General features: G+C 34.9%; 1 protein-coding gene across 13 annotated transcripts in view; it reads left to right on the forward strand.

Annotated features, from left to right (window-relative positions):
• The window catches only part of LOC128988457 (disks large 1 tumor suppressor protein-like), a 1,201,819-nt gene that overhangs the window by 1,034,899 nt on the left and 143,294 nt on the right, over positions 1–23,626 (forward strand). For 2 of the 13 annotated variants that reach the window (XM_054409760.1, XM_054409761.1), the window contains exons 1-2: positions 1,706–1,845; positions 4,237–4,421. The exons of 10 other annotated variants lie outside the window; for them this stretch is intronic. In XM_054409760.1, the coding sequence (XP_054265735.1) occupies positions 4,341–4,421 (81 nt within the window). In that variant the 5' untranslated portion in view covers positions 1,706–1,845; positions 4,237–4,340. Of the gene's footprint in view, positions 1–1,672; positions 1,846–4,236; positions 4,422–23,626 lie in introns of those variants that run through there. One more of the 13 variants, XM_054409759.1, reaches the window with a different exon arrangement.

Below are 23,626 nucleotides of genomic sequence, written 5' to 3' on the forward strand. Positions count from 1 at the left end.
ATTTTTAAAATACTAATTGGGCTAGTTGTGTACTGGACTGGCAAACCTACTGTGTACTTACATTTGTTTATAAATGTGCTATTTAGGTACCCCTACACGCCTTCAGAATAAAACTCCAACGGATTACATTAATTTCTAAATGTTGAAATATTTCCCTCAGTCCAAAGGGTAGAAACCATTTAACTAAAATTGAACACCCCAAATCCGAAATCCAACCGTAGTTTGAACGTGGATATGTACGAGTTATGCTTAACCCTAGAGCACCCTAGAGTGGTGTCTTCGGTCTGTGAGTCCGATGACGTATTTTCAAGTTCCTGCTCCCCCCGCAAGGGTGTAGGACTTGTGTAGGATCATAGATAAATCATACTTGATTAATATGTTTTTATCTATGGTAGGGCCACAGACAATACAATACTTCAATACTTGAATTTAATGGTTTATTCCATTGTCTGTGATAGGACCTTCCTAGACTCTCGACTCAGTCTACTACCAACCACCAGTACCAGAGAACCAGTAATTTTGAGGTTACAGATTCGCAGTAATTGTGTACTTCGGTCCCCTACATACATACCCTCTTACATACTCCCTCCTCTTAGTTCTCTATGGTCATTTACAACTCAATTTTGAAAAACAACCTGTATATGTTCTAGTGTTTTCTGGTATGGAAAACACAAGCACATCATTAATCACTTCCGTTACATACGTCTTGCTTCCGTTATGTAATTAATTGCTGTTCTTCGTAATCGTTGTTCAATCCTGCAGCAAAGTTGTAACGATTACTGTGCAACACGACTATGACTACGTTGACACCGTCATTTCGATTCGCTCAGTACCACAATAATTGGAGCATAACCTTCCGTCGCTGACTGCCTACCTGGTTCCTGGTTCATTCGTATTTCCGTGAAATCCAACATGAAAGATTAAATTTCCGAATCGCAGCTGCTCTTTGATATGATATAGTTTTATAGTCAATGGCTTTAGGTGTTGATCCATGTAAGACGAGCAAGAAAGATCACAGTTGGGATTCAATACAAAAATAAACTGCATTTATTATAAGGGGTTTCCGTTTATTAGAATCTATTGTATGTTTTATTAGAACTTTTTGGGTTATTTGTATTCATTAGTAACACGTCATTTAAGTATAATAATTGTAACAATCTTGGTAACTATTTGTAAACTATCGTTTGTTATGGCACCAAAGTTTAGAGCCCCCGCATAATCAATGTAAAATATACCATGAGGACAAGAATATTCAATCGACATCAGCGCACTCAATCGTAACTGACTTAAAACATACATCAAAACAGACCTCAGATTTGACTGACAGTAGTCATTGAATATATATTATCTATAATCAATGCATATGAGTATTTGCACTATACGAAGTCAATGATTCCATCCATGGTACAACCTGACCATAGATAAAACCATCTATGATAAAACATACCGTCGTCTATGACTATGGTACTTTAAAACCCACAGAAACGTTTTTACGTGTGTGGTTTTAAACCAGTGTAATTCAAATCCTTCATCTGTGATGTAATAACCCGCGCTGAAGTTTAGTTCAATGTTTTCTGTCGCTCAGTTCGGTCTCGGGAAAGTTCGGGTCAACTCCCACTCAGGAATGCAACAAGTGTTTGTTGCTCGGCAACTATCGCATCGCTGTCTGTCGCGTCGGCCATGTTCGTTGTGTTGTGGTTATGATACGTTACTTTTAAAAGTTTCGGTAGTTTCAAAGTGCGTTTATCTTGTGAAAATAAAAAGTGTGTTATATCTTGTGAGTGTTTAAGTGTTGTGTTTCATCGAAAGTATTTGTTTGTGCCTAGTTGAAATATCAGATGCCACGTAGGCCTAGTTTAGTTTGATCAAAATTTTGGTTTTATTGGTTATGTTTGTCTGGCAATGATTTTGTTTTACAAGTTGTCAGATTTGTTTGATTGTTAACACAATGTACTGTAGAGCCTGCCTTCCGCTATAGCCTATTATTGCATTCTATATCACGTTTTATCGAACAAAGTTATTTTGTTTACCCTAACTTACCTTTTCTTATAGCCTATTTCAAAGATTGTTTGAAAACGAAACAGCTTGGACTTCAAGCTAGGCCAGACTAGAGCTCTCCTAAACTCCATGGAGGTTTAGCTTAACTTCTTGGTTTCGGCAAGATAATCTGGCAATCTAACTTAAACAGTTCTCTTATTTTACCAAAACTTCCCCAGATAGGCCTATAAGTTAAGTGGGACTAACTTAATGTTGCATAGGAAAAGTTCTTGGAGACTGATGTTCGTTTCCATCAAGTTTAGGCTCTTCCAAATCATTACAGTAGTTAAAGCATTAACAAAAAGAATGAAACAGACTGTCAGCTGTGCTGCGGTAGCCATAGGTTCTGGTGCACACCGCTGAGAGCGCAATGTAGTTACGTAGCGCGTACCGGTACGTCGTAACTAAATGGCGCTCCCAGCGGTGTGCGCCAGAACCTATGGTAACCGCGGCACGGCTGACGGTCTATATTCATTATTTTTGTCTATGGTTAAACAACTCTAAATGATGGCCGTAGATATTTTCTGGTAAAACAAGTAAGCGGTCTGGTCATTTCCCATTAACTTATTCACTTCTAAGCTACCTAAGTAGGCTGGGTCACAGAAAACGTACTACTATAACCCAGAATGCCAACCGCATAGTAAAAAGCATTAAGCGGTTTGAGAGAGCTTTGCCTGTCAACCGTAGGCAGCGCCACCATCGTTGCAATGCTGAGTGCATGGCAGCGCTGGTGGCGCTGCCTACGATTGACAGGCAAAGCTCTCTTAAACCGCTTAATGCTTTTTACCATGCGGTTGGCATTCTGGGTTATAGTAGTACGTTTTCTGTGGCTGGGTACACTTACGTACCTGTTGTCAAAAACAACCGAATGAAAATATCGATCGATATCTCGAATAAATTTTCATTTGGTTTCTACCCATAGGCCGACCCATAGTCTACCCAGTAGGCCGACCATACTAGTTAGCCTACCTTTTATATTGGGCCTCGCTCCCACAAGCTGTTTCACAGGCAGGTGTATAGGCCTACTCACAAGCACAGAAAACATACCACTATAATCCAGAATGCTGACCGCGTGGAACTTTGGAACTTTGTCAATTCGTAGGCAGTGCCACCAGCATTGCTATGCTGGTGCATTGTATGCTGGTGGCGCTGCCTACGAATTGACAGGCAAAGCTCCACGCGGTCAGCATTCTGGGTTATAGTACCGGTAGTGTTTTCTGTGTCATAAGTAAGCACATTAAGTTACACCATTCAACTTGGACAGGGAAATTGTTAGTAATTCCAGAAACCGATTTTCGGGGGTGCAATAACTCAAACTGCCTGGTCATTAGTTAACTTACTGTATGACTAATCCCTGTCTTTTAAGCTAAGAGACCCAAATTAAAATGAATATTCCTAGGGTATTCTTCCATTAACATAACCTCATAGGTCGCAACACTGTTGCATTCTTCTTCTGTTTTAATTGACTAAACCGTAATGCTTAGAAAAAGTAGGCTACCTAGCCAATACAAGTTAACTTATGTGTAAAATCTCTTTCTTCGTTCCCTTTAACAGAAAGTATTGAAATATTTAATGACTCCCAAACTCGTGGAGAAACCATCGTTGACTCCCTCACAAATTTTTTTCGATGTTCCTTGTCTCGTAGGTGAGCGGGGTTGTATTTTATTTGCATTTAAGTAGGCCTAACATAACTTGGGTAAAATCATGGTAATACATAGGCTAGGCCTAACTCCCCTAGTAGATTTCTCATCCTAATGGAACAGCTGAAGCCAATTTTATCGTTAGTTCTGTTCGGTTCACGTATATGTTGCGTTTTGTTTAAAATTTGTTAAAATTAATTAGACTACTTGTTGTAGACTAAGCTACAATCAATATTGTGAAAGATTGCAAGTTACTGTTGGTAGGTACTGCGAGTCTTAATTTCATTTGTAACTTACCGGTACTGTGGCAGGTAGTCAACTAATGAGAATTTCCAAATCCTTCATTTAGACCTAGTCTTACTTGAATCAGGCCTACTTGACATCTTCATCCCTGACCGACACTCTCGGATAGTTGCTTCATAGAGTTGTCTATAAAAGCATAAAGGATACCGGTAGGCTTTCCTATTTAACCCATAATCTTTACATTCAAAGTCTACAAACAACTTCCCTAAAATCTGTTTCCAAAGTCTAGCCAAATCCTAATTGGTTAAGTTGCTAGGTTGGCTACCATAAATTCAAGCAGGAGTGAAAAAGTGCGCCGATCAAGAAAGTGTGTGTGTATTGTGGTTATATTTCCATTCAATGTGGTTCTAAGTTGGCAACATGACAAGTCGGCGGAAACAGAAAAAACAGGGAGATGGATTCATTAAAAAAGTTTCATCATTATTCAACTTGGACAATGTGGTGAGTACTTTACTTATTAAATTAAGAAGACAATTGACTAGGCTAGGTGAAAGAGTAAGAAAAAAAACCTTTATCCTTCACAATTTAGTAGCCTACAATGAATAGCAAAACGAATGCGTATTTTAACCCTCGTGTAGGATGAGTGGCGGGATCTTGTAGTCATGTTAGTGAACAAGGCTGACATGTTCCTTAGACACAGCTATTAATTAATAGCCCATAGGCCTACAGCTAATGGCAACTAAGGGACCTACAGTTTATTGTGGAATCCGAACCACATTTTTCCTCGTAATTAACGAATTGGTCCAATTATTAGGATAGTACTGCGGATAGTCGTAGTACTCACTAGTGTGGACGTTAATCCACACCAGGGAGCATTGCATCCACAGTGCATCCCTATAAATATCCACAATTCGGACGACGACGCCCATCCTAGTCGCGTAGCACTCCGACTCTGTAAGATGGACAAATGTGGAGACTGATGGGCTTGTTCTTATCTGTCATACTTTAACATACCATTTCAGTACGGTAGCCTATCTATAGTTTGCAGAGGACAATATCAAGGTTATCGGTATGCTGCATGTGCGTATTAAAAAAAAATAGACCTTACATGTCAGTTGTGGTCAGTTTTAGGTTATTAGTGGTGAAGTTTTATTAGGTAGGCCTACCTAACTTAAAAAAGAATCTTTTATAGCCTCCAGTGAGAAGAGCTTAAAAAACACATCTCGCATATTTGTCTTTACTCTTTCTTAGTAGGCCTTCTTGCCCTGTCATATTTTTTGTTAATGTCAATGTTATAGTAGACTCCTATGTTGTGTATTTTTTACTAAATTTCCAGTGCTCTCATTGTTGATCGTTGAATCGTTGGATGTATGGCAGCAAAACACTAGGCTACACCACAGTAAACTCTCTTGTTACCTACCTACTGAGAAGAAGGGTTTTCTATGTTTAAAACTTAGGTGGATGCTCAAACCGTAAAAACGTAGCCCCCCCTCAGCTTGCTTGCATAATTTCCTTTCCTGTCGCATCTTTTTCAATGTCTCCATACAACTTGTCTCTTCATACCAGTTTCCATCATCCTTAAGATGTTGTTCCTGCTGGCTTCGTGTAAATCTCTTAAGGGCTGTGTCCTTCTCTCTGGAAATTCACATTCAACAATCGCCCACGTATCTGGATAGCCAAGTAGAAATAGTGCTCGCCTTCAAATTTGAATGTCGCTTTCGATTCTCAGATAGACCATTACTGGACCCAGGTGCCAGTTAACGTTGAACTACTATCAAGTACCGGTAATGAATAATAACTAACCAAAGGTCAGTGTTAGATAGTAACAAGACGAGACCTTATAACTTATGGTTTGATAATATGATGTTTAGTTTTTTAGCGTATCTCATAATTGGATTAAACTATTATTCTTACTGTAGTTCTCATGGTGAGACCTGAACCAGGGACCGATTCGCTTTTTTGTTTCTAACCATAAAAACACCTACAGTTTTGCAATTTTTTTTTAACCATTTTGTGGACCTTAAAAACAAACAATATAGTAGGATTATTTTGACTTTATTGAAGTGTTGTTCACTTAATTAACGGTTTTAAGGAGGATACTCCAAAAACAATAGTTTAAAACTGCAAAATACTGGTTAAATTTAAAACTCCTATGTTATTCCTATGGCGAAAAAGTAGGCCTAAGTTAAACTGTAGCAGCTTAACATACTTGTATGAATATTTGTATCAAATTTGGAAAATGTCGCCTATTTATTTCACCCCATACTTTTATAACATTTAAATAAAAAAAAACTTAAGCAAACCTCAGTACGGTTAAACTAATGTTAATTTTAAATAGAGAATATGACATTCAGGAAAATATTTCGAACAGTGAAAATCCAATGGGGCAAATGGAAATTCGCTTAGTTTGCAGGTTTGCTGTGGTGGGGTAGCCTATTTTAGATTTCACCATCAATATTTAATTTAAATACTCTGCGTGCAATTCTTGTTAGATATTGTGGTATTGGATGGATCAATGGGCCTAATTCTGTTTTCTTCTTCAACGGATTAATATTGTATGCAGCTTGTGGCCAAATGCTTTTAGGTGTAGGCTGATCAGATGTGCTAAGGACGGTCGTAAATGGACTTGTAACCCGTTTAGTGGGAACGTAAGTGCATCTGAATGTCCAGGTGGAGAGTACGGTACTGTAGGTCTACTGTGTTGGTTAAAGCGATTTTAGGACTGTTAGGATTATCGTTGCGCTAAAGTGGATGGTAAATAAATGTTGTCGACACGGACTTTGAATAACAACTTAGACTAATTTTATTTTACTCGTTTAACAATTTTAATTTGGATTGAGATTAACTCTTACAATAATTATCTGTATATTTTTTCTATGACGATAGATTTGTGTAGTGAACAAAACTTAAATGCTTTTAAAATAGAAAGCCATTTAAACTCACTTAAAATATGTTTAGAACATTGTTTCGTTCTTTGATTATGTCTTAATAGACTTCATTCTATTTTCTTTTTGAAAGGGGAAATTTAATGACCTCATGTCTCTGCTGACACTTATTAATTGATCAAACTTCATAAACTATTGATTCACTTGAGGAAGAAATTAATTTGTTACCGGTACCCGGTACCTAAATTAGTTTCCAACAAACTTGTAATGGTGTCTTAGGATTGATTTTAAAAGAGATTGCAGCTGAGTGACTGTTTTATTCTTGAGATTTTTAAGTTAAAGAATTTCAGTTAAATTAACCCGTTGGCAAATAAACTCTTCTCTGTAAAAAAAAGAAGATTTTTACCAAATCCAAACTTTCCCAGTTTATAGGCTTATAAGATCATCTGTTGAATTGTTTTAAACATTTTGGAAGACATTTTCACTTCCAATCCTGAATTGTAAGACATTTCATCGGTTATTTAGTTTTAAACATGAATTTAAACTGTCAGCCTACTACGGTATGTCTTTGTTAGCCTATAACAACAATTTGTAGAAGAAGAACCTTTCAGGAGTAGTTTTATCTTTTCTAAAAGTTACATGAAATTAAGTAATTTCTAACTCTGTAGGTTACTGTAACTCATAAACTATTCCACAACCAATCACCATGGAATAATGCTGCCAATACAGTAGTTAGGCCCTAACTATCAAAATTAATTTCAACACCAGTAGCCTATTTATAAAATATATTTCTTAAAACTATTAAGGGGGGGAGGGCAGTGCACAATGGTAACACTTGGTGTACCACTGTATCACTTGGTACAATGTACTTCCTGAAAGATCTAAAACTGTGACTGTATGCAACCTTGGTTCACATGATTTGATTTTCGCTCGTGTCAGCATCCTAACACTCGGTTGAGATAAAAGCCTCGTCATCAATGTCGTAGGCAGCAATATGTCACTGTGCTTGATTTCTGTGGAAATTGGTTCCATCTACGTAACTGGAGCGGTGGTTTGTCATTGTCACTGCGGAATCGCTCCTCTGAACTGTGTGTCTAGAGTCATGTAAATCTTAGTACTGTGCCTGGTAAACACTGTCTCTTGGCAGATCATGGGACCAGATGTTAATTGAGATGTAAGACAGATGTGTTCCTAAATTTCCACATTAATTAAAAGTTCAGATATTCTTTTGAACCTCTTTTTTACGCTAGTCTCTTGATCTCCTTCTTACAACGGTTGTGGGTTAATAACCTGTAATACTTTCGAGTGATCCTATTTTTGATTAAGGGCCACAATTCTGAACTACACCCCTTCACTACCCTAGGGATGAAATAAATGGTTGTTAAATAGAAATTTGTATTATGCTTAAAAAATGAGCTACGGTTCAAATCCGTTATCGTTTAACTGTACAAAACAAGATCACTGAACTTTTAATCTTCTTAATCTTTTTTTTTAAGTTTTAACCAAAATCCACGGTTCTTTAAATCATGGAGACCCCATCCTAGACTCCAAAACCCCTGTAAATTTAAATTTTGCTTAATAGACCTACAAACTCATTTGTAGCTAGTAAGTTATATGGTCAGTGTTCATTGCCATTACAATGGATATAGGGTCATAATGCAGAATATTTTATCCTAAGTTTCAATTGAGTGTAGAATAGAGTGAAACATATTTTATAGCTCCCCATAGTTGAATTCAATCAAGCAATTTCAGATTGGTTACTTTGGCGCTTTTTAAAAATTAACAAGCAAAAAAAAAATATTTTTGCAATCTTTATTTTTATTGTTAGTTATTGAACAAACAAATTAAAGGGAGGGGGGGTATTTAGGGGTTGAAGTTTTATGGATTTATCTGCATAGGTCAAAATAACAAATTCAAACAGCTCAGCCCCAATTTTGGCTCTACCGAGTTCAAAATATTTTTAATTTACTGAAAAAATAAAATCTGTCCACGGTAGTAAACGAGATTAAAGCTATCCAGGCGTGAGATGGCATGTTTGTTTTAAAACTTTGTGGTCGCAGACTGAAATATTCTGCAGAACCCGCAGTCTGCTATCATTACACGGCCAAACACAAGTAAAACTTACGAAACTTTTAGAACTTTGCTGGTCCCTCACCCATAAACTCTACCTTGTTTGGTGTAATTTAGATAAGCGTGTTTTCTTTTATTGACTGGAGGCAGTGTTTGTTTCGTCTTTGTAAACAGTGCCAAAAACATGCCGTCGTAATATTTGTTTAGTAATGGTAGTGGTAATGTTTGAAATGGCTAGTAGCTTTTTCATAGTGACATTATGGGTTATTGGAGATATTTTCTTATGATTAGTCCCATTATTTGACAAAAGATGTCTTGTTGTGCTAGTTTATAAGGCTATTTATATTTATATTATACTCAATATTTATATTATATTCAGCTTAAAAATTTTTCTCACGTGAAACAACTCCAACAATCCCTCCCAGTTCCGTCATTTTTTAGTCACTGCGTTGAAGAATTACAAAAAATATTTATTTATTTTTTATTAAGTCTACCCAAAAAATAGGTTTAGGAAGATGAAGAGAAATTGAGACTTTGTGGTCAAAATCCATTAGCTACTGCTTTACATTCAATTTCGGCTTGGTCAAATTATGTTAGAATATTGATTTTCGACATAATTTACCATCAAATGTTTTAGCGAATTTCCCATATAGGGAATAAGCTATTACCGTCCAGTACTCATGGTAAGACCTGGACCCGGGACCGATTTACTTTTTCGTTTTGAGGTCCCTAGAGGCCAAAAATACCATTCGTCCAAATTTTTATATATGTATATTAACTTATATATATATAATATATATAGAGAGAGAGAGAGAGAGATTTATATATATGTGTCCGTGAACGCGATAACTTGAGTAATTTTTGTCCGATTTTGATAACATTTGGTTTGAAGGTGTAAGGCGGGATAAACTTGAATGAGTTCGCGAACCAGCATGATCGGACTATGGGAACGGGGGTTTATGGGGGGTTTTATGGGGTAAAAATAGGTTTTTCCCATTTTTGACCCTAAAAACACAAAATTTCACAATTTCTTTCTAAACCATTTTGTAGAGCTTAAAAAAACAAATAATTTAGTATATTGAAGCGTTATTATGCGCCTAATTGTTACGGATAAAATTAAAAAAAAATGTAATTTTAAAATTCCCATGTTATACTTATGGAAAATAAGTCAACTGTTGTAGTTTGCTTGTTTATGAACATATTTTGATAAAATTTGGAAAATACATTAATTTCTTACTAAACTATAGCACCTTTTAACATTTTACACTTTAAAAATATACTTTTTTACCCTCCCTGTTGCAGCAAACCTAAGTACTCGTTTAACTAATTCTATTTAAATAGGTAATAAATGTGATATTTTTAAGGATGCATTTTAGTGCAAATCCAATCAGGCAAATGGAAATTCACTTAGTCTGCAGGTTTGCTGCGGCGGGGGTATTTTGTATACTAATTGAAAAAAATTTGCTATTATTTTAAAGGAGTTTTAAACTGATCATCAAAAGTATGCAAGAAGCTTTTCATCTATGTTCCACTGCAGTTTAGTGCCAGTTCCAGTTGACTCTGGTTTGCCTCTAAATACAGTTAGCAGATGTTTGTGTCAAACTTTTTTAGGACTGGAGGAAACTATGCGCCGGTAAACACGTTTAAATGCAATCACTCCAGCTTGCGTTGGGGAAGTTTTTAATGATGTGCGTCTGAGAGCTTAGCTCTAACCTGCCCTGGCTGAGTAATTGTGCTCACAACTTTTTGTTACTCATTGTATGCTGTTTCAATTTAGGAACAGATTTTGCGTAGGGTTTAAAAATATAATATTTAACACGTACCGGTATGTTAAAATTTAAATGGAACCTGATGATTGAAACAATTTGTAGTTGTTTTAGGCCTTAGAGACACTCGGCGAAATTTTGTAAGGTTTAAACTTGGATTTACCGGGAAGTGGCAAAATTCAGGATCCAACTTGTTTATGATACCGTTTGAAATAACGTTTATAACGGTTATTCCGATATTATTGAGCCCTTGCAATTTAAATTCACTGTGTATGACAGTGTTGTAGTCGTCTGCTTCTGCAACTGTCAAAGTTTATTCTATTAAACTAATTATTCTAATTTGGACAATATTAGCATTATTGCATTTGCAGATAACACAGTTTTATTCTCTTACACAGATGTGGTCTTTGTAATGACTTGAGTAGTTTCTGGTTGTATTGTATTGTACCTAACAGATAACCTAATACAGAAAGCCAATGATTAAAGGGTAGGTAGTTTTTTTTATCTTTAAACTGATCATTTCGCCACCTATGGTTTATTTGTGTATTTTATGAGGGAAGGGATGTAATAGTAGGCATGTCAATTAATACATGGAATTTTAAATAGTAGGACTTAATAACAATTCAAACAGCAAAAAAACAGGCACAATCAAGTTCAAATAATTGTTAATAGAACAACCACTACCATTGAAATAGCATATTTGCATGTTTAACCATATTTCCTTCCACCCCTATGTATTAAGATTTTTAAAATAGTTTGGGTAAGTAGTAGATCAATAATTGATTTTGATGCTGCATTATATTTTGTGCAGAGCATACCATTATGCACTGTGGATGCGATACTCCCTGGTGTGGATTAACGTCCGCACGAGTGAGTACTACGACTATCCGCAGTACTATCCTGATAATTAGACCAATTCGTATATACCAAGGAAAAATGTGGTTCTGATTCCAATATAAACTGTAGGTCCGTTAGTTGCCATTAGCTGTATGGGCTATTAATTAACAGCTGTGTCTAAGGAATATATCGGCCTTAGTCACTAACAAGACTACAAGATCGCGCCACTCATCCTACACTCATCTCTATTCATACTTGGCTTAAAATATCTACTTTGTATGGTCGCCATTTCAACGAAAAGTAAAGTAAAGTAAATAGATTTTGTATTATCCAAACAAGATATAATTTAGACATAATTATCTTAAAATATATTTATATGTACCGGTAGTTGAGAGAAACTAAACATATGTTTAGGCTAAATAATATTTTCAATACTACGTACCTATTTATTTTTTAAATATCTTTTCGTAGTGGTTTTAAATATCTATTATGGCTAAATTAGTTTTTAAATATTTTGATTTAGTTGTGTAGCCTATATTTGTAAATACCCTTGAAATGTCCATGGTAAAAACGCAGTGTTGGTTGTAGGGATTGTTAGGTTTTTTCGGTCGTAATTGACAAATGGGCCTCCCTGGGAGATTTATATGTGGTAGTGTTGGCTGGTTGATTTGCGGACACTGCTTGACGGCGGAGGAATATATTGCTGTGGCGGACTCGCCTCGCAAACACACCACACTGACGTCATATCATACGTCATACGTCACCTGCGGTGTTAAACTACCCTGGCCTACACTAGGGGTTGGTTCGAGAACACCTTTGAGCTGTGTGAGTCATAGGTGGCGTTCCCATCTCAACTAATTGATAATTTATAGAGACTAAAACGGCGTTCTACTCCCTATGGAGAAAACTAGCAACTTTGGACCCGCAACAATGTATAAACACAGCTGTTTTTGCTGCAGTATGACGAAAATACCCCCGCCGCAGCAAACCTGCAGTTTCCATTTGCCTGATTGGATTTAAACTAAAATGTGTCCTTAAAAATATCACATTTATTCCCTATTTAAACAGAATTAGTTTAATGAGTACTTAGGTTTGCTGCAACAGGGAGGGTAAAAAGTTTTTTTTTATGTAAAATGTTAAAAGGTACTGTGGTTTAGTAAGTAATTATTGTATTTTCCAAATTTGGTCAAAATATGTTCATAAACAAGCAAACTACAACAGTTGACTTATTCTCCATAAGAATAACATGGGAATTTTAAAATTACAATTTTTTTTGAATTTTCTCCGTAACAATTAGGCGCATAATAACGCTTCACTACTAAATTATTTGTTTTTTTAAGCTCTACAAAATGGTTTGAAAAGAAATTGTGAAATTTTGTGTTTTTAGAGTCAACAATGGGAAAAACCTGTTTTTACCCCTTAAAACCCCCCATAAACCCCTGTTCTCATTGTCCGATCATGCTGGTTCGCGAACTCATTCAAGTTTATCCCGCCTTAACTTACACCTTCAAACCAAATTTTATCAAAATCGGACAAAAATTACTCAAGTTATCGTGCGGATGGACACATCTATATATAGATATATACAAATTTGAACGAATGGTGTTTTTGGCCTTTGGGACATCAAAATGAAAGAGTAAATCGGCCCCGGGCTTAGGTCTTACCATGAGACCTACGGTAATAGCTACTTCCCTATAGGGAAATTCGATAAAAAGTTCTGTGTCCGGTAAGTTTAGGAGGCTTTGTTGTTTACCAGTCGTTCATCATTATTTTGAATATTTTTAACTAACATAATTTGAACTGAATGAAATAGGTAGTTTTGAACTAGTTTTGAACATAGTTTTGAACTATAGCTTGTCTTCTTGGATACGTCACTTGCGCTGTTTACTATTAGGCCTTGGGTTTGTCCAAAAACACCCGTATCTATGCGTTGTGTCATAGATTAAAAGTAGGTCTGGTGTAGTTTTTTCATCCTCATGCAGATAGACATTTTGTTGTATGTTTCTGCTGGGTTCATCTAATGGGCGTGTTGTTGTTTACTATTTCTTCGTGTTATCCAACTTCAAAAACCATTAAAACTATTAGTCTAACTGTTATCTGCTAGAGAATTACCTTAAGCTACTCTTACGTGTGCAGCCCAAGTAAATACAGTTTAAAGATTTAGGACTAGGCTAAATATTTAATCACAGGAATAAATACAATTATGTGTGATCCATCTGGTGTACTCGTATATATAAACAAGCCATATTTTACACTCCTTTGTCTCGCATTGACCTACTAAAATCTTTCTTTTGCCGACGTTACTTTTGATGATTTCTATAAGCCCCTTTTTTTGTAAATTTAATAGCCTGCTTTAAAATATATAAAACAGTTGAAGAAAGCCATAGTTATTTCGGACCCCATTAATATGGTCATTAATGAAAACTTAAAAAAGACGGACGACTTGAATCTCTATAGTTTGATAAATTTATGTTTTTAGGCCTACTAAAAGTTACCCAGGATGGCACACAAACTGAGTTGTTTGGAGTTATGTACCGTAGTCAAGCAAATAAAATATACTTGTCGGATCTTGTGTCGAATTTTAATTTATGCAGTCTGATGAAATCAGTAGAGCTGTACTAATTGAACGTAAACACCTCAGCTGAGATAGACTGGGACTGAGGCAGGATATACAGACAGATTGGTTCATGGTTCATTCCCAGTTAATTATTCTGCCCAACTCGGTCATCTGTGTGTGTTCAATATTGGACTGATCACTTTGTAGTTCACTGTGTTTCATCAGTATTTTGGTTTATGATTATTAATTTTCACATTGAAGAAGAAAATCCTTGCAGTTTAGACGATTTAGAATGTGTTATTTTTACGTTTTAGCATAAATGAAACACTGTATTTTCTATGAAATATATTTTTCCTACAGTTACCTAACAATGTACATGTCCTCTCACTGATTTGAGAAAGCAAAGTGGCCAATTCGCTCATCAGTGAGACAATGTTTAACATTGTCTCACTCAAATTACTTTGTCTCACTCCAGATTTGCAACGTGAAGGCACGAAATAGTGAGCGCGTAACATGCAGACAAGGGTCGTATGCGCGCGAAATACGTTGGCAGCACTGGCTGTAAATCAGCTGGTCAGCTGTTGTACTGTTGTATAATTAAATGTCATATATTAAAAGTTCACTTCTGTGTAAAAATATGTCACGTTTCTTTACCATGTGCAACTCGAGTGCAAAGTGCAATTGCCTCACTCGAGAAACCATTCCTCACTCAACTACGGCTCGTGAGTAAGTATTTCTCTCGAGTGAGTCAATTGCTCCCTTTGCTCACTAGTTGCACAAATAACTATTTACTGTCGATCCTCTGAATACATTGTTAAGGTATTTTGATGCATAGTAGGCCTAGACCTACATAATATTGTGTAAAGTGTGTTTTGATATATTGTTTGTTTCCACAAACTTTTATGTCAATTAAAACATTGTCGTCTGATACGAAACTAAAAAAAAGTAAAAGGAAAGAACTAAAATCACCGTAAAACTAGTGACAAACGTTACTTCTATAATATACCTTATGCCTTCGCTCACACGATGATGTTAAATCTCGTGTAATAATTAGCTAGGCTTTAAACTAACATTACTATTTCCGCAGAGTAAATAGTAATAGTAACCAACAAAGAGTAACTAGCGTCGTTTACACGGGCCGTTAATTCCTTGCTAGTTCGCAGAACAGATCTTATAATAGGATATTATGCTATTGACTTAGCAAATGCATTGTTTCATTAATGACAACAACTCAACAATGGAAACAGCTGATGCAAATGCACACATTCAATATTCTGAGGAATTCTATGATTCAGTAGATTTGGACAGTTCAGAATATAGCTTTGAACTATTTCCTTATGAGGAACTAAAGAGGAATGGGGATTCCATGCCAATAAATACCCCCGCCGCAGCAAACCTGCAGACTACGCTGATTTCCATTCACTTGGCTGGATTTCCACTAAAATATTCTCTTAAATTTTCGAATTTATTTCCAATTTTTGTACATGAATTTTAATGACTAATGAGTAGGCTACTTAGGTTTTATCCTATTAGCCTATACGAAATGATATTAAGGGGGTTTAAATGAAAGTGTTGATGGCTTAGTATGAAATAGACAAGTTTGCCAAATTTAATTAAAATATATCCAACAAGGAAACTACAACGTTAATTCATTTTCCGTTAGAATAACATGGGAATTTTCAAATTCTCCCTTTTGGAATTTTCTCCGTAACCGTAATGCATACAACAACGCTTCAATATACTAAGTGGTTTCCTTTTAAACTCCACAAAATAACCTGGAAAGAAATTGCCATTTTTTTTGTTTTTAGGGTAAATAATATGAACCCCCAATTTACCCCCCAAACCCTCGTTCTCATTGTCCGATCATGCTGGTGTTTTTGGCCTCTAGGGACCTCAAAATAGTAAAGTAACTCGGTCCCGGGTCCAGGTCTTTTCATGAGACCTAAGAGCTTATTCCCTAGGCCTATATGGAAAATTCGTTAGAGAACGTATGCTTTAGTTAACAGCCTAGAATTGCGTTGTTTAAGATACTGAACTCAAAAATATCTTGTAATATAATTTTGCCCTAGAAATGTCCTCAATTTGCATTTTGAATTTCTAACAACTAAATACTTGGCGACTGTTCAAAGTTACACTTAATCTAGTAAGATTGTGCAAGTTAGGTGTAGATGGTGAAAGTAAAGGTAGTTTGCATGGTGTGATGGTAGTTAGAACATCCAATCTAGACACAGCCACGTCTAGCATGGGAATCACCTGATTATACTGTGTTCTCTCACCAGCAAATTTGAGTGTCCATTAATTAGTGGTTTAATCGTTCTATTATCGAGTGAAAACTTGTCTATTTTATCCTTGAAATTTATTACATTGTAGTGAACTTAATTTTTAGCGTAGTTGTCCGATGGAAACATATTATTAAATATTTGTTGCATTAAGAAAATATCTAGACCTATACTTTAACCAAAGAGGAATCTTTCTTTACCAGCTGCACACACTTCAACTTTCTAAGAAGCTATTTACACACACACGTACAAAAAGACGCTGCGCATGGCAAAATTATATTACTGTATACAGGGTGTTCAGGAACTGTCTACCAATATTTTAGGGCATTATTCCTGAGTAAAAAACATAAATTGTCCGGAAGTCCTTAGTTACACACATTTATTTTTTTTTCTAAACAGTAGTTTTAAAGATACAATATTGAAAATTTCCACAAACATTTATGACAACTAGGTAAATGAGGTAAATCTAAAAAATTATGACAATTTTTCAATTAAAAAAAACCAATGACGGCTAGCCTATTTATATTTTTGTTTCTTAAACTAGGCTACTTAAAACCGTTGATTTTTTTTACAAAAGTTTTAAATGGACTCCTTTTGTTTTTAATGATTTTTAAAAATTGTCATAACTTTTATAGGTTTGTTGAGTTGACATAAAATTTCTTCATAACGTTTTGTTAGAGATTTTAGTTGAAGTACTATTTAATTCCTTCGTGTTAGTATAAGTTCTATAAATTATTGTGCGAAGTAGTGCTTAAATAAAGGTAGTAATTACCTTAGTTTCTCTGGTTTAAAATTGTTATAGTTTTGTTTCCCAGTCAAATGAAGTAACAATTAAAAACATAAAAATGCTCGAGTTTTCGTAACAAGCTGCATATAAAAGTAGTCGCAAGAGTTCCCGTTATCTTCTCTCAAAGTCCACCACATCAATAGAGTTACACTACTTTGTTACCTTTTCTGATAAAAGCTGAGAATGTCCTGAAGAGATGCACAAAGTAAACTTGACCGAATCCCTCAGTGCACTCTTAGATTCAAAAACACCAAAGAAGTTTCTGCATCAAAGGTAGTCTTTGAAGAATTATCCGTCTTGAAAAAGAAACCGTTTTGCTGATAAGTCGGTTTTTTTCTAGTTAAAATGCACGAAGAGTGTTTTGATTTCCCTTTGATAGATTCGATGCGAACATTTTTCATTTGTTAAATATTATTACAGTTCCAAAATGTAAAAGTTTTAAAAAATAAGTTTTAGATTTCATTGTTTAATGTAGTAAAATTTTAATAAATAAAATTTTTTACGTATGTAAAACGGAAAGTAAATAAAGTTACGTCTTAACCTAAATATATATTTACGCTTATACTCTTACTCACAAGACGGTAAATATACAAAAAAGAAGGTAAGTGGTGATCGATTTCGATTAGACACTCCCATCATCACCAGGCCAATAGGCGAAAATGATTCGATTTCGATTAAATTTGGTACTTTAACCGTGTAAACCTACATTTTATTCGAACGAGTTCGCTAACCAGCATAATCGGACCATGGGCACGGGGGTTTACGGGGTAAAAATTTGTATTTTTTATCCTAAAAACATAAAATGTTGCAATTTTATTAAAAAAAGAAAATTACCGGTAGGGCTCAAAAAACAGACAATTTAGTATATGAAGCGTTTTCATGCGCCTAATAGCATAGTTACGGAGAAAAATAAAAAAAATTGTAAATTTAAAATTCCCATATTATTCTTATATGGATAATAAGAAAACTTGTAGTTTGCTTGTTTATGAACATATTTTGATCAATTTTGGAAAATGCATTAATTTCATACTAAACTATTTAACATTAAAAAAAAAAAAAACACTTTTTTACCCTCCCTGTCGCAGCAAACCTTAGTACTCGTTTAACTAGTGCTATTTAAATAGGGAAATGTGATATTTTTAATGAGATATTTTAGTGTAAATCCAATCAGGCAAATGGAAATTCGCTTAGTCTGCAGGTTTGCTGCGGCGGGGGTATTGGCGTTTTAACATCATTAATTGATTGCCCGATGACAAAATGACATACCAGAATATTTTTAGCTCCGGATCAAAACCAGTGATTTTCAGAATTGAAGGCGAGCATAAACACTGGCTATCCAGATCATTATAATGTTTGCATGCAACTTTGAGGTAAAGATGTATATCAACTACAGCGTGTGCAATTAACAAAACACGTGTTCATGTCAGAGACGGACAGCGCTATCAAGCGATAATTATTGCACTGCAGTGTGCAATACCAATGTCCCTGCAATTTGCAATTGGCAGTGTCATAGTACAGGTGTAATTGACCAATATCTTGTGTGCATGCATGTTATGTCATTAGTGGCAGATCTTGTGTCTGAGATGGCGGGTTCGATTCCCGCCAATCGCCAGGCTTTTATTAGCTATGTTGTGACTCTTAGGTTCGGAGGTTACCTTACGCTGAAGGCATATAGATAATATACATGAATAGTGTCAACAAAAATAATTATAATGTACAAAAATCAGCGGGAAAATAAAGTGCCATATATCAGCATTTGTTGCATTAAACCTAATAAATGATTTTTATATTATTTGGGAGGAGCTTAAGATTTAATCGAATCAGCCGGGTTATAATAAAACCTAACACCAGAATTGTAGGGAGAAGATTCGGAATTTGAAGAAAAAAGACAGTCTTTGTGTCTGGTTTAATTGTGATCGTCCAAATCAACAGAAAAATATTTTGCTTTTATATATTAACAGATTTTAGATTCACCGGCTGGGAAAGGTGAATGTTGTTAATTTTAAATATTGTTTTAAAAATACAGTATTGTATTTGGATAGTCGAGGGAGTAAAAATCTCCATACTTAGTTGAGCTGTATTCTGATTAACTATAAGTATAGCAAGTTATTTCACTTATAGGCGTAAAAATGAAAATACCCCCGCCGCAGCAAACCTGACGCCTAAGCGAATTTCCATTTGGCTGAATTGATTTTCAATTGATCTATTTAAATAACATTAGGTTTAACGAGTACCTAGGTTTGCTGCTACAAGGAAACTAATAAAGTGTGTGTTTTAAGTAAAATAATTATTGCTTAGTATAAAATGAATATATTTGCCAAGTTTGATCAAAAGATATCCATAAACAAGCAAACTACAACATTTTACAATATTCTCCATAAGAATAACATGGGAATTTTAAATTTACCATTTTTTTAGTTTTCTCCGTAACCAATAACCGTACAAAAACACTTTGATATACTGAATTGTTTGTTTTTTTAAAGCTCTTTAAGAAGGTTTAGAGAAAAATTGGGAAATTTTGTGTTTTGAGGGTCAAAAGTGAGAAAAACCAATTTTTACCCCATAAAACCCCCCATAAAACCCTGTTCCCATGGTCCGATCATGCTGGATCGCGAACTCATTCAAGTTTATCCCGCCTTACACCTTCAAACCAAATTTCATCAAAATCGGATAAAAATTAGGCTACTCAAGTTATCGTGTTCACGGACACACACACACACACACACACATATATATATATATAAAATTTGAATGAGTGGTGTTTTTGGCCTCTGGGGACATCAAAATGAAAAAGTAAATCGGTCCCGGGCCTAAGTCTTACCATGAGACCTACGGTAATAGCTACTTCCCTATAGGGAAATTCGCTAATACAGAAAACCATTGTAAATCTATCAGGAGTTTCAGGCGTGAACATGGTGACAGTAAACGTAAATTTGCCTACAAAACGTGAATTCTATAACATAAAACGTGTATTTTACAACATAAATATTCATGTCTATAAAACATGAATTTAACCTCAATAATATAAGTTCCATGACAAACCTTGGATTTTTATGTCGTACGGTATTCACGGGGTTTTCACGTTGTCGTCATCCGTTTAACGGTTAAAGAGTTCACCACGATTTTCTGTAGGCCTATTTCTCATTTTTGGGTTTAGTATAGTGTTACATGAACAAAGTATGAGCAATTGACCTGATCACGGGGTGTTCCTATATTGGCATCTGAAGTGCCTTATTAACCCCTTACATCCCCAGCATATGGTGCCTGGCCTTAACTATAGGTAGTTAAACAATATGCTTCAGTTAAAGGCTACGGTAGATTCTATTTTGCATACATAACGGTATATCGACCAAAGCTGAAATGCAGATTAAGTTTTGATTTACTTTAGACATATTGAAACATTACTCGATGGGTTTTTGATAAAAATATAACTAGGCCTACTGATCTATGTGAAATATAATAGTATGATATTTGGTAAGGTTACAAAGGTCTTTCAAATGTTTGATATTTTATTTATAAAGACATAATACACCCTTAAAAACGTTAATGGCATGACTTGACTTAACATAATAAACTTTAAAAGTGTGCTACTTGTTAATGCGCTTTTGTCGAAATAAATAAAATCATTCCTTATTTCTATTGTAAATTTAATTTGTTATACAGATACACAGAGAGAGAGAGAGAGAGAGAGAGGGGGGGGGGGGGTGAGAGAGAGAGAGGGAGAGAGAGAGAGAGAGAGAGTTAGGTTTAAAAGTAGGCCTTATTTACTTTTCAGGTAAATCATATTTTGAAATAACCTATTGATTTTGAATTTAAATACAACAAATACATTTTTATACCACATGAAGCATAAAATATGCATTGTGAAAACTTTGAAATCAGCATTAAAAGAACATTGTCAGAGTTATAAACCTTAGCCAATTATGAAGCACACTTCAAAAGAACAAGTGCAGTGCAAATAATTGAAACTAAGCTTTAAAATTATGTTTAAAACTTTTATCGTGTTGTATAAAGTACAATTGAAAAGTTAAGTCACATCGCTTGCTACTTTGTATTTATAGGACTTTGTTTTTGAAAAGTTATTCTTTGTCTATGTTAGATTTATGTTCGTTGATACCATTATTCTCAATATTCTCATTATTCTATCCTTCTAGACTTTAAAACGGGGTTTTCAAATACAAAAATACAAATACAGGTATGTTGTCAATTTCAAACCTTTACCAAAACCAGATAAGTTGAACAATTTAGTGCCAATATCGAGTAGCTTGGACTTTAATAAACCCGTCCACAATGGACTCAATATGCAAATTGAACAACATATTCCAAAGGTTGATCTCTTTCCTCTCTGCAAAGTTAATTGAATTTTTTCTGTGTCTATTAACGGGGTAGGTGCATTTAATATAATTTTACATATTATGAAGTACCAGTAAGCATAGGGAATATTACCAAAAAACATAGGCTATAGGCCTACCTATCAACGAGATTTTTCATAGTTATTTTCAAGGTTTTGGTTAGTTTTATTTAGAAAAACTTGGAAAACAACATTTAAAAATGCATTTAAGTAGATAACGCTTTCTGAATTGAAAACCGTATTTGTGTTGCTTATTTACGTGTAATCCAATATATATATATATATTTTTTTAAATGCATTTGAGGCTTGGTTTCAGTGTTATTATTGTTTTTTAATGTCACCTTAAGGGATCTGCCTCCCAGCATTTAAATAATACGTGTTATATTTTCTGGGAATTGCTTTTGTGGCTTTCGACCATTGTTTTTGTTCAAATCTACAATTTCAAACATTCAACATTTGAATTTCAACATTGTTAAATTCAATTTCACTCCACCTCACGTCTGTTTGAACTAAGCTAGAATTAGTGTTACATAGCTAAATATTTAGTTTTTACAATTAATGGTGGGATAAGGGTAATTGTTTTCTGCAGTAGAAACAAGACGGGGACGTGGTTCTTAAAACACTCTGTAGAAACAGTTTATCACGCCTAACAATTATGATAGAAACAAAGCTCGAAACAGTTTTTTGCCATTTTATCACACCTCATTGATCATGGAGAGAAAATTTACACCTTGATTATGAAGTCGTTTTTCGTACAAATTTATAAAATAATAGAAAAACAACATATTTTGTTGTTTCTTCACTTCTGTTACTCAATACAATAAAATACGTATTCCGATTTTCTTTAGTATATCTACTCATTACATTTAAACATTTACAAGATGGTGAACAAAGCCTATGTCAAATATGTTTAAACTTTCCATCGATTAGGCTATGTTTGTTAAACCCCTTGAATGGTTGGTTTTGAATAAATAAACTTATCAAAATGTATACGAAGTGTTGATCGAGCTCAAGTAAACTCAGTGGTTTGTATTTTTGCTGTCACCCTGTCATCTACTAGACTAATTAATATTTACCACTAGCAGAGTACCCGTCCTTCGTACGGGGTTGGCATTTAAGTGTAAAATACTTAGTGCAGTTATACTCTAACTTAGCGTTTGCAATGGGGGTGGACACATTTAAAGAAAATTGTTTACTATAATAAAATTTACGTTATACTATAGTATTACACATCTATCATAGCCATAATTTCTACCACTCATTGCCTATCACTGTTTTTTGTTGCTGCTTGGTTCAAATTAGCTGTGCAAAAAATAATAGTGCTGCACCCTGTTGGTAAATCTTATAACTTTTTAATACTTTCCATATCATAGACCCAACTTTTTTAGTTTCAACAGCTGACTAAATTCTTTAATTCCCTTTAAATATGAATACTCATAAGGTTAACACGGGGAACTACAGAGCCACTGGGGCGGAGCCCGAAAGGATTTTTGAGATAAGAATATGCCTATATGTTAATCGGGAATATGAGCTATCATCATGCCAAATTTCAGCCCAATCCATCCAGTAGTTAATGCGTGATTGAACTTCAAACAAACAAACAAACACACAAACTTTCACATTTATTATATTAGTAAGATTAAAAACTCTATCTTGAAAATTAACGTTTAAGAAGCGGATTTTGTGAACGCCAATAGGTCTATAATATGTTAAAGGCGTTTATGATCTACCTTTTATAATTTGAGCAAAGTCGGTTAAGTTGTTGTGGTCATTGGGAAAGATTGGCTGACATTCGGCAATAGCATTTCCTTTACAGTATAAAAGATGGAATTTTCCAGAAACGTGGTCTCAGGACAGTGTTGCATATCAAAAGAGCTTTCCTGGCTACTTTTGATCTCATTTGACTTGAAACTATCTGACCCCAGGTCTCATGAGAAATGTAATATTCCTGTTCAGTCCCTCGGAGAACTTCTTTTGTAGGTTTACATAGAGGATAAGTTAGGCGTTGTTAGCTTTCATCTCTTTATGAAGAATTGTGTTTTGGCATTATTTTGTTAAGTTTTCTTCTAAGTTACTATTTTGTATGGGGGTAAAATGGACTTTTGATATTAAACCTTAAAAAATAATTCAAAGCTTTAAAATGCTAAAATAATTTGTACTTTTTTATTGTGTAT

Source organism: Macrosteles quadrilineatus, unplaced genomic scaffold, assembly GCF_028750875.1.
Source record: "Macrosteles quadrilineatus isolate MER2022 unplaced genomic scaffold, UCM_ALF_1.0 Scaffold_3__2_contigs__length_128488019, whole genome shotgun sequence".
Classification (NCBI taxonomy): domain Eukaryota; kingdom Metazoa; phylum Arthropoda; class Insecta; order Hemiptera; family Cicadellidae; genus Macrosteles; species Macrosteles quadrilineatus.